Source organism: Phaseolus vulgaris, chromosome 1 (genome assembly GCF_051622355.1).
Source record: "Phaseolus vulgaris cultivar YP4 chromosome 1, ASM5162235v1, whole genome shotgun sequence".
Taxonomy (NCBI): domain Eukaryota; kingdom Viridiplantae; phylum Streptophyta; class Magnoliopsida; order Fabales; family Fabaceae; genus Phaseolus; species Phaseolus vulgaris.
In genome coordinates, this window is record NC_143498.1 from 1,015,033 (window position 1) to 1,027,597 (window position 12,565).

A 12,565-nucleotide genomic window follows, 5' to 3' on the forward strand; every position below is an offset into this window, starting at 1 on the left:
CGGCACGGGCCTGGTTACGAAATTCTCTTAGCTCTTCCAGCTGCATGTACTTAGCAGCTCTCTTTCTCAGCTCGTCCAGGCTGTCGGCCGGCTGCATGCACAGGTTGTCGGCAAAGGGCCCCGGACGCAGTGCCGTCAGCATGTGCTGGGGTTTCTGTTTTGTTTTTAAAAAAGTTACGTTGTTAGAAAGACCGGATGGGTTGTTACAAAGACTGGATTAGGTTGGATAAATAAAAATACAGAAACGTTGTGATAGATTTTTTTTTAAGTTGTCGATGAATTTGTCCAATCTAACTTATTTACCTTCTTAATAATTTTTTCTTATTAAATACTATTAACAAAATTAAATATTTTTTCACCTAAAACAATTAAAACTAATGCTAAAAAATAACTTGTTTTTTTTTTATTAAATAACATTAAACATTCATCGTAGTAACCTGCAAGGTAAAATGCAATTTATTTTAAACACATTAGATTGAATAAAACTCATCCAACAGTTTAAATGTCAACCGCGTAAATTCGATTTTTTGAATCCAACAAGTACTTGGGCAATGGACCCATACAATGACCCGACCAGAATAACTTTACCCGATGACGTGTACATTATTTTAACGTAATCAGAATTATTTATGCCTCGTTCGGCATCAGAGTTATCTTATTACTTTAACGTAATCAGAATTATTTATGCCTCGTTCGGCATCAGAATTATCTTATTACTTTAATGTTATCAGAATTATTTATGCCTCGTTCGGCATCAAAATTATCTTATTACTTTAATGTAATCAGAATTATTTATGTCTCGTTCGGCATCAGAATTATCTTATTACTTTAATGTAATCAGAATTATTTATGCCTCGTTCGGCATCAGAATTATCTTATTACTTTAATGTAATCAGAATTATTTATGTCTCGTTCGGCATCAGAGTTATCTTATTACTTTTATGTAATCAGAATTATTTATGTCTCGTTCGGCATCAGAATTATCTTATTACTTTAATGTAATTAGAATTATTTATGCCTCGTTCGGCATCAGAATTATCTTATTACTTTAATGTAATCAGAATTATTTATGTCTCATTCGGCATCAGAGTTATCTTATTACTTTTATGTAATCAGAATTATTTATGCCTCGTTCGGCATCATATTTATCTTATTACTTTTATGTAATCAGAATTATTTATGCCTCGTTGGGCATCAGAATTATCTTGTTACTTTAATGTAATCAGAATTATTTATGCCTCGTTCGGCATCAGAATTATCTTTCGGTATCAGAATTATCTTATTACTTTAATGTAATCAGAATTATTTATGCCTCGTTCGGCATCAGAATTACCTTTTTACTAATGTAATCAGAATTATTTATGTCTCGTTCGGCATCAGAATTATCTTATTACTTTAATGTAATCAGAATTATTTATGCCTCGTCCGGCATCAGAATTATCTTAGTACTTTAACGTAATCGAAATTATTTATGCCTCGTTCGGCATCATAATTATTCTGAATTATTTATGCCTCGTTCGGCGTCAAAATTATCTTATTACTTTAATGTAATCAGAATTATTTATGCCTCGTTCGGCATCAGAATTATCTTATTACTTTAATGTAATCAGAATTATCTATGCCTCGTTCGGCACCTGAATTATCTTATTACTTTAACGTAATCAGAATTATTTATTCCTCGTTCGGCATCAGAATTATCTTATTACTATAATGTAATCAGAATTATTTATGCCTCGTTCGGCATCAGAATTATCTTATTACTTTAATGTAATCAGAATTATTTATGCCTCGTTCAACATCAGAATTATCTTATTACTTTAATGTAATCAGAATTATTTATGCCTCGTTCGGCATCAGAGTTATCTTATTTAATGTAATCAGAATTATTTATGCCTCGTTCGGCATCAGAATTATCTTATTACTTTAATGTAATCCGAATTATTTATGCCTCGTTCGGCATCAAAATTATCTTATTACTAATGTAATCAGAATTATTTATGTCTCGTTCGGCATCAAAATTATTTATGCCTCGTCCGGCATAAATTCGATTTTTTGAATCCAACAAGTACTTGGGCAATGGACCCATACAATGACCCGACCAGAATAACTTTACCCGATGACGTGTACCCTAGTTTCTTCCAGCGTCTTCCCCAACACAAAACAGGCTACTAGAAATCAGCATTCTACTTCTTTTGCATCGGTTCAGGAACTGTAGTCACTCTGGTTGAAATTGAAGGTTCTCACAGTAAAACTTGTTGAATTGAGTAATGGAAGGGAATGCGAAAAGCGACCAAATCGTGGATGTAGGATCGGTAGTGGAGGCCGTTTCAGCCGATGACGGTGATGCTCCTCTCTACAGCCTCGAAAGTCTTTGCATGCGATGTGGTGAAAACGTAAGCTTCTCCCCATTCTCCGCCACCTTTTCCTTTTCCTTTGGCTTTTCAATGAATTCACTTTCTACTTTTTCGCGCACCTTTGGCGTGGTTAATTCAGGGATTCAATTCTCCATTCTTTTACTATTTTATTTACAAGCAACATTATTATCGCTCAACAAATGAGTCAAATTCACCCTAAGTCTTAATATTGTATCTTCATCCAAAATATTTAAATTTTATCATCTGACTTGAATTTCTGTCATGTTTGTCAGGGGATTACAAGATTTTTATTGACTTTAATTCCCCACTTCAGAAAGGTATGTCTTGTCTATTGCTCCATTTGCTCTTGTGATTGGCAAGTGGTTACTGTTAGTAGGTATTGGGATATATCATATATGTAGTTAAATTTCATCTTTATTTCTGTCTTTCCTTATGTTTAGGCCTCATTCACTTTTCTCCCTGATGTTATTTGTTACATATTTCAATTAAATGAATTAGCATTATTGATTCACAAATTACATAATGGATCGTAATACATATTATTTTTATCTGCTGTTTCTTTTGTTTTGTCTGTCCATTAGTTTTCTGAAATATAACTCATTGTCACATTTACCTTTCCTGCAGATTTTGTTATCAGCTTTTGAATGTCCACATTGTGGTGAGAGGTAAACGGCCCTTTAGTCTATGCCCTCTCCGTGTGCGTTGAACATAATTAGTTCCTTTGATCTTCCTCTTAATTTTTCTTTCTTTTATAATTATTGATTTTATCTGTTAGGAACAATGAAGTACAGTTTGCTGGTGAAATTCAACCACGTGGTTGTTGTTACACTTTGAAGATTCCATCAGGCGAGCAAAAGGTTGGTTTGTTCAAATTTCAATTCCCCATCCCCAAATGATTATTTTATATAACATAAGAAAACATATATGGCGCCTAGGTACTCCAATGCCTCTATTAGCTATCTTCTTCCCATTCAGTTAACATCCATGCTGAGGTTCTTGACACTAGTGACTGACTGTTAGGCAGGAAAATAAAGACAGCACTTGGAGGGTGTATCATAGAAGGAAATTTAAAAATAAGGGTTAAGCGGGTTAGTTAGTTGTTGGGTTAGTTAGTTGTGGTGAGGGGGTCTTTAAATAAAGACCAACCTGCTGTGGGGGAGGGGATATCTGAATTGTTGTAAGAAGTTGACAGGATTAAACCTGTGTGAAAGGAGGATTAAACCTGTGTGAAAGGAGCTATTCTCCTTTGTAACCCTTTTGGGTGTTCTGTTCTGCATTGTAATAAAACAGAGTTTTCTTTCTTCTTGCTGTGTTTGGGAGGGAATTCTGGTTTTTCTGTCTAGGAACCTAACAATGACCTAGTTTGAAGGATGGTTTTTCATACTTTTGCATCCATGTTTAGCTAGAAGACCATTGTTGTTGAAGTCAATATTTACCATGTAGGATCATACTATGCTATGAGTTGAACACACCCTGGAAAATCCCTTTCTTCTTATTTATGAAGCCCTTCCCAATCCATTCGTGATCTTCTCCATCTTGGACTGTTCAACCTTTTCTTTGTCATTCCATTGTTGCCTTAGAGTATTGCCACCTATAACTTTTATTATTGCACCTTCCTTTGGCTGTAGCAACATTTTCAGTTTAGTAATCCTTACCATAGAAGTTAATTTTGTGGGATTGAGCTTGACCCTATGCTCAAACTCTATGATGGTAACAAAGGCAATCCTAAATCAATTGTTGGGTCACCTACATTGACCAATTCCAGACTTATAGTCCTTGGCATAGGGGGTGTTGGTTCAAATGCATATTAATTAAGGACAATCCTTGCCCACCATAATTTGCAGCCACGTGCACCTTCATTATGGTAGGTGAGTGGGTAAGTATAAATCCCGCATAAAACTTGGAAAATTGTGTGGTTAGGTTAAATCCTAAACCTAAATACTAAGATAGTTCAACAACATAATTTTCTAGTCAACTAATAAACAAATAGAATTAAGAATTTCTTTCTCACATTTCTGATTATACTATTTGGATACCTGACTTACTATAGTTATAACTTTTAAATCTAATTTTGTTTTAATGTAGTGATTTTGGAGGTTATTTTCTTTGTTTATGATATTCTTATGCATATGCACTATATATGTATAGTTTTGCATTTTATGTAAAACCATAGGATCTTACCATCCAAGTTAAGATCCCCAATTTACGAGTTTTTAATCTCCTTATCCTAGGTAGAATATTGAGTTTAGCATTGTAAAGGACATCTATCATGTAATGATATAAAACTATTTGAAGCAAAATGCATGCAATCAAGATTGTAAAACTTGAGAGTTCATAGAAACTTGTGAAGGCTTTTGTAAACTTGACTCAAACTTGTAAGAGTTTACTTACCATAAAAAATATTAACAATAAATAACATAGTAATTATACATTTGAACTCCATAATAAAACAATTGTTAAAACAAAAACTTGGCAATAAAACAATACAGTCAACTACAAAAGTAAAGCATCTCGGGTTGTCAATAATACATTTCTACTAAATAAGTTTAAACTACATCAAATAATTAAGAAATAAAATATTATCTCTAATACTTGTTATGGTGAATGTATGATTATTTGGGATTATCTTATTTTGATTTGTAAACTTGTCTTTGTGGTTTGCCGTTATGATGATTTGTTTATACAAGTGTCTAACAAGTTTAATGAATGTAGATGCTAAATCGTCAAGTGGTTAAATCAGAATCTGCTACCATTAAGGTACTCAAATTTGTTTTGTTTATTTTCTTCATATTTATATAAACTTGTGTACCCTATTTCCTATTTAGATTGTAATCTTCAAAATTCTTTAGTTCATTAACACCTTGGTTCTTGTCTCTTTGAAGTCTAGGGCTAAGCCACATAGTCTTAGTTGAGCTGATATTATCTACCTACATACCTACATACCTATTTATCTGTATGTCTATTTGTTTACATAGATAGTTAGAAAGATAGATATTTTTATGAAAGAAGTAATTTAAGATGTTGCTTATAAATTTTAATGACTAATCTGCTTCTATTATTAAAAATTTATAGTCTGCTTTGTAATAAATTTATTCAAAAGGCAACCTTATATGTATATGATTGTGCAGATACCTGAACTGGATTTTGAGATTCCACCAGAGGCTCAACGTGGTAGTTTGTCAACGGTACTTCTAATACATATTTCAATTTACTTTGTTGTTTCCCATTCCTGGCAATGACAAGTTTGCTTGTTCAATTTTTTTTTCTGGGTAGGGCAGGGGGTTACCCATTATTTCATTTGTCAGTGAAAATCTCGAGTCTCAACATTGTATTTCTATTTAAGATGGCTAAATTTACTCCGCATGTGTATAATCATCTACTAATAAAACCTTAATTATTCAAATAAAATTTGAATGTGTTGCGGCTACATGAGCTGTTAAACCTAATTAAGAGTTCAAAACCTACCTAAAATTAGTTTTTTTTGGGCCCATTTTTGACCCATTTAAAACATTATACTTATTGCAATCCACAATACATTTTTTTTATCTCCGCCACAACACCTTCCGCCATAACCCGTTATGGTTTCTGTTATAACTTTATAAAGGATTTATGGGGTCTCCGATATGATCCGTTATTCAATATCGATAACATTGATGAGTGGTTAGTGGGGCAAGTAGATGATGATGATGATAATGATAATGAAGAGGGGGGAAATGAGTTGGTTTTTGATGATGATTCCACTCTAAATTAGGCAACTGCTTATGAAGCTTTAGATGTTGGAGAACTAATAATTTACACAAGACAAGTAACCAGTAAAAGAAAGCAACCATCAAGTGGTTGTGGTATTGTCATTGGATCTTCTCATGCTTCTAAGAAAGGTCTAGCTGCAACTCCATCCCCAACAAGGAGGGGCAAAGGGAAGATTCAAATCGGGGTTGGGAATGAATTGCATGATAGCTTTGATTTTGAGTTTGAATAATTACTTAACTTTGACTAGAGTTTCTCTGAAGGGGAAGACGGGGGATATGCCCCATTGGATAATATTGAAGAAGAGTCGGATAGTTAGAAACATAAGATAAATATTACCATGTCCAACTATTGGGATACGAGTCCCATTGGCAAGAGTAATGTAATTACCAGGAAAAGAAACACATGACATTAAAAGAGATGAGTGAGGTGTCATATGGTCTGTCGCACCAAAGTCTAGAACTCAAGAGTCCTTGCATAAATTTTAAGAAACATCAAAAGAGGAATTAGAGTTCTTACCAGTCATGGTTACGAAGCAAGTACCACAAGGTGGCTTACTGATAGACTCCATGAGAGATTTTAAACGTTCAATTTCAGCATGTAATGCAGGCATTCCATTGTCAATTGAAGAGGATGAAGGAAGATCATCATTATTTAGTAGAGTTGCCGTGATAAGATAAATAGTAAGAATTTCTTAGTCTCCCTTGTAAGTATAATGAAACATTAACACAAAAAACTTCAGTGACAGTGAAAGGTCGTAGAAATAGGCCCAACATTGTGAGCTCTAATACTAACTTAAATGAAATAATATGAATGAAAGAAGATTTTTATTCAATTATATTAATTGAAACAAGACATCAACCTTTATATATAGAAAACTTTAACCCTAGAGTAATTATTACAAAGAGATATCTAGAATCTTCTACAACTTCTAACAACTTCTAGTAGTACATTAATATCCTACTAACATGAAGCTTCTACTAGTACATTTAATATCCTACTAACAACAAGGAATGTAAATCGTGGGCATCAGAGAACTCTTAACTTTCTTTTGTGAAAATTCATGAACATTGAACAGTTGAAAATTTGTAATCAAATGATTCAACAATATCTTTTGTTGTGTAATTATAGGTGGAAGGGATACTTATGAGAGCAACTGATGAACTTCAAGCCCTTCAAGAGGAACGCAAAGTACTATTTGTTTCTGCGCTATATTTTTATTTGATGCATGCATTCTTCTTTAAATAACTTAATTAATGTTATGCTTTCTACCCTCTAGAAAGTGGCTCCGGAGACAGCTGGAGCAATTGATCAGTTCTTGGTGAAACTGCGAGCCTGTGCAACAGGAGAATCATGCATCACATTTATTCTTGATGATCCTGTCGGAAACAGCTTTATTGAAAACCCGTAAGAGATTATACCTTGTAGAAGTATTTTTTTTAAATGAGTAAAAGTATTTTTATTAGAGAAGAGATTATAACAATAGAGGCTAAGGTATCCTCACATACAAGTAAATGACAAAAGGTATTCAGTGATAGCATATGAATTAGCAACCTCCTGGATTTGTTGCTCAAGAGTGGAGTGTGGTTTAGTATGTAAAGTGCTGATCTCTGTATGGGCTAAAATTTAGTCACATTGTGCTTGTGCTTGACTTTGGATTGGATACATTCTTTTATGAATCACACCATATTGTACCTTTTAACTTATTTTAAATTGGTCAAGACAAACATGTATTTGTTGGTGAGGCAAACTTGTACCTTCATTTGGTACTTGGTAATATTAGTCCAATGTTTTAGCTAGTACTATTTTAAGTAAATGCAGAACACATTGAATAGGTTTGCACCATCATCTGATCCATCGTTGACGATCAAGTTTTATGAGAGAACTCCTGAGCAGCAAGCATCATTGGGATACCTTGTTGATTCTGCACAGGCTGAAGGAACTCATGTTGATGCCCCGGGAGGCGGAGAAGCTGTGACTACTGATCAAGTGAGGAGAGAACCACATGGATCAGTAGGGGCAACAGCTGGCCATCGTGCCATTGCACAGAGTAACAGTGCAGAAATTGCTGAAGCCTTGTTTCGATATACTGCACCAGAAGAGGTACAATTGCTGAACTATATAGTTCTGTGTACTGAGCTTTGGCCTTATGTGTTTGTTTATTCAATGTCAAGTTGCTGCCTTTTTTTGACAGGTGATGACTTTCCCTTCTACTTGTGGTGCCTGTGCTGCTAGTTGTGAGACTCGAATGTTTGTCACCAGTATCCTCTTAGCACTTTTCATACTTCCCTTGGGATATTGTTTGATTATGTTACATTTCTTTAGAAGGATTCTGTCATTTTAAGCTCGATGTAAAATTTATTGGGTTAAAGAAGATTTATATTGTGTATGCAAGAGTACATAGCTTTGTGGGGTAAAATAAAATTATATAAACTATTGGGGCTTATTTTTTTTTATTCCATGTTTGTATTTCAGTTGAAATTTGGAGCTTTAGCACCTTTTTGATCTGCAAAAAGTGAAATTACATAAAATAGGGGATAGTTTTTCTTTATTTCAACTTCCGTTGTGATTCTATGTTTCATGTATTTCAGTTGAAACTTGAAGCTTAGTGTCATCTACTTGGTGCTGAATAGTTTTTGGATAACCATGTGTTCTATTAAAAATCCTGAACATGATCTACTTTCAAATTTCAGAAACTTGACTATGGATTTATGCTAGCTACACAACATTAATTTCAAATGAAACATCTGTCTACAGTGTTGCATGTATTCTGATTGCTGATAGGGTAAAAACTAGATAATATTTATTTGCTTGCTTGATAACGGTCATACTCTTCAAAATATGCCATGTGCCAATTTTATATTCTATATTATTGCTTAGCAATTTCCGGCATTTCTTCCACAAGCTGTTGATCTTAACAATGGACAGATATTCCTTACTTCCAAGAAGTAATTGTTATGGCATCCACATGTGATGCTTGTGGCTACCGCAACTCTGAGGTATGCTGATTTCTTGAGTGTAGCTCTGTCTTTTTAGGGCTGGAATAAACATTAATTTTCCATCTTGCAGTTGAAACCTGGTGGACGAATTCCTGAAAAAGGAAAAATAATTACTCTTTCTGTGAAAAATGTCAATGACCTGAGCCGTGATGTAATAAAGGTCTGTAATTCTTTGTGATCTTAACTAATTTCAACCCATCAGTTTCTTAATTTGTATATGTTTAGTGATGAATCATGGATCTTGTAGTTTATCCTTGCATTTAGAGAGCATATATTTTTTCTTGTTTCTAGTATGTAATTACTACAAATTGGGATCAGTAAAAGAAATCTCATTAGAAAAGAAGGTAGTTTGGACTTTGGTTATTGAGCTACTCAAATGTAGGGAAAAATGTAAGCTTCCAAACCTGTTTTGCAGAAAGTGTAAAGTAACTAAGGATAAAAACTAATCATGAGTACTCTTTCAGTGCCACTTTAAAGTTTTGCAATTTATTTTGACATCTCCCTTGCATGAAGCTATAGCATTTTAAGGAATCAAATTCGCATTTTGGGGTTTTTAGAAGCCTGAAATGATTTTTTCATCAAGAGATAACCTAGAAACGTTAACACCAACATGTACTGTTTTCAATGATATATCAAAAGTTGTAATGATACACACACAGTCTTGCTAAGTTAACCTGTGAAATATGTCCTGATGGTACCCATATAGGCCTGACCATTTAAACATTATTTTATGCAATCTGAGATCTATACATTTTATATCTATTGACTGAGTAGTTTGGTTTGATTAGTCTGATACTGCAAGTGTAAAAGTTCCGGAAGTTGACTTGGAGCTGGCAAGCGGAACCCTTGGAGGAATAGTTACAACTGTTGAAGGTTTAATTACAAGAATTAGTGAAAGTAAGTATCCTTCTATCAGTCACACAAACTATATAGGCAGCATCCTAATGAGACAGGAGGAAGGAAAGGACATCGTAGTACCCATACACTTTGTTCAGCTTCAATTGTAACAAAATGATGAAAACATTTTTCTTTTCAATAGATCTTTCAATTTTCAACCACTTGAGCATCATTATTTATTTCTTTCATTCCAAATAATCTATCTCAAATATGTTTTAAAAGTCTTCTAAATGCCAAATTTGTATCTGTTTTGGATGGGTGGAGTTTAAACTGTTCTCTTTTGTCATGTTTATGATGTTCCTGATCCCGTGGTGTGATTTAATTTTTAATATAATCTATTTATTTTTGCTAGAATGTATCAATGTAGAATATAATTTTATGTGATTTGTATGTACAGGCCTTGAGAGGGTCCATGGCTTTACTTTTGGAGACAGTCTTGATGAAAATAGTAGAAGCAAGTGGATAGACTTTAAAGCAAGGCTAAACAAGGTAATACGTGACTATTTTATGAGAGTTGGTTTAAATTTCTCCATATATGTTTATTATATAATTCTATTTATCAGGTTATTATTGCAATTTTTTATATTTATTCTTTACACAATGTTTTGTGGCTGACTGGGAAAAGAGGGAAGAGGAGCAATACATAACTTCAGGCATTGTATATTCTTTTGTATTTCTAAAATAATCTTGTCTTTATTTCTTGTTCTCTTTTAGGAGGATATGTTGTCCCGTTTTGTACCTCTTTCGACACCTCACTTTGAAAAATTTAGTAAAAAAGAAATGGACGACAAAGAGAATAGGGTTCACGGAATTTTAACCAAATGCATTGTAACAAGAAGGGTCACTTTGAGCAACAAAGACCTGTGGTCATATTCCATGCTACTTTTGGGCTACATTATGCCTCTTTAATACCAGCAACTAATAGACTGCATCGGTCTTTGTGTCTTTGAATTTGAAGGCTTTGATTTGACTTAACCTATTTAAACTTATTGGTTCAAGGTCTTGGATCCCACTTTTTTTATCTGCATTCTTTCATTGTATGCAGCTTCTTAGCTTGGAAGAACCTTGGACTCTAATTCTTGATGATGCATTAGCCAATTCTTTTGTAGCACCTGCAACTGATGATCTGAAAGAGGACAATCAATTAGCTTGTAAGATTTCCAACTCAGACATCAAGCTATACTTTGAGCAGATAAAGTTCACATTTTCTGAGTTGAAATTCTGAATTCCATTTCCATGATGCCAATTCTTTTTCTATACATATGGAAAGTTGAAACATCAATTTTTTGTTCCTTAAAATATCTTATTCGATTCAACTATCGGAGTTGCTGGGGATCCCGAGTCCAGTATAGACCATCATGTAAATAAACAAACAAACAGAAGTAGGTTTATTTCAGACATTTCCCCTTGTTGGGACTCGTGTTTCAACCTTTTGCTTTACAGTGTGCCCTGAGTAGCCTGCATAATTGGATTTGTGATGAATCGGTCTAATGTGCTGTATGTGTAAATATGATTCTGATTGTTTAATGCTGTGTTTAAATATGGTGCATAGTTTTTCATGTAAATATATTCATGTTTTGTGGTTTTCTGTTTTGCAATTGGTATTTCTCCAGTTGAGGACTACGAGAGGTCATGGGAACAAAATGAAGAATTAGGTCTGAATGATATGGACACCTCTTCTGCCGAAGTTGGTGATGCACCAACCAATACTTCTAAAACTGAGTGAAGATCATGTAATTTCCTCTCCTCACATCCCAACCAAAACAAATGGAAGTATTTTTGTGATAGTTTGATATCATCGAGAGAATGGAAAAGTCTGTTGTCTTGAGCCTCATTTCATTGGCTTATTGATATATTTTAATGTAAGCCCATTAACTTGTATCATCCGTTAGAATAGTTGTCTGAAAAATGTAACTTCGTGAGTTAGTAAGTTAATTGCTTTTTATTTTTATTTTTCTGGTTTTGTGGCCATCTGATTTTATTTCTTAGAGCAATAATTATCAAAGGTTGTTATCAGTGAATGTGAATATTAGTATCAACAAAGTATTTCGATTAAGGATTGGTAGGATATTGAAAATATTCATGGTTAGTAATAAGAAAAGGAAGATAAGGAAAAACAGTAAATTAATTATCAACGAGTATTCTCAAAGGTGATGAAAGAGACTTGGTTTATTAATTTTAAAGAACCTGGCACAAATATTTTATTGAGAACATGGAACAAATGACTCACCTATTATTTGTTTGCAACCTTCACGAGCATAAAATATTTTGAATTTTTAGATGACTCACCGGACACATCTGCCCTTGAGCCTGGGGGGCAAGTGTACCGGTATGGCCGAGACCTTACACGAGTTGGCCGAGACGACCGAGGGGCGGAGACCTCAGAAGACTTGGCCGAGAGGCCGAGACTTTGAACAGTACAAACTCATGGTTGGTGATCGATTCTCTACTGCCGATTCCGATGGCATGAATTCTTGTCTCAACGAGATCAAAGTTTTGGGTATTTTGGCCTTCAACTAGTGTCTCATTGAAACTTTTCAGGTTATT

General features: G+C 34.1%; 1 protein-coding gene across 1 annotated transcript; it reads left to right on the plus strand.

The window, feature by feature from the left end:
- The first annotated feature begins 2,054 nt into the window (after positions 1–2,054).
- Positions 2,055–11,969, plus strand: LOC150029450 (uncharacterized). Its single transcript, XM_090303487.1, has 16 exons — positions 2,055–2,393; positions 2,648–2,692; positions 3,000–3,040; positions 3,151–3,232; positions 5,088–5,132; positions 5,504–5,560; positions 7,254–7,313; positions 7,402–7,529; positions 7,958–8,225; positions 8,317–8,383; positions 9,051–9,121; positions 9,192–9,281; positions 9,910–10,018; positions 10,416–10,507; positions 11,064–11,169; positions 11,632–11,969. Exons 1-16 carry the CDS (start codon positions 2,268–2,270, stop codon positions 11,742–11,744), a joined length of 1,500 nt encoding a protein of 499 aa, XP_090159613.1. The 5' UTR covers positions 2,055–2,267; the 3' UTR covers positions 11,745–11,969.
- Positions 11,970–12,565: the final 596 nt, after the last annotated feature.

Bases quoted from the DNA above. Each gene is read 5' to 3' on its own strand.
- LOC150029450 (XM_090303487.1), top strand. From the start codon at position 2,268: ATGGAAGGGAATGCGAAAAGCGACCAAATCGTGGATGTAGGATCGGTA. The intron at 5,561-7,253 runs GTACTTCTAATA...GTGTAATTATAG, and splicing joins AACGTGGTAGTTTGTCAACG to GTGGAAGGGATACTTATGAG. The intron at 11,170-11,631 runs GTAAGATTTCCA...GTATTTCTCCAG, and splicing joins AGAGGACAATCAATTAGCTT to TTGAGGACTACGAGAGGTCA.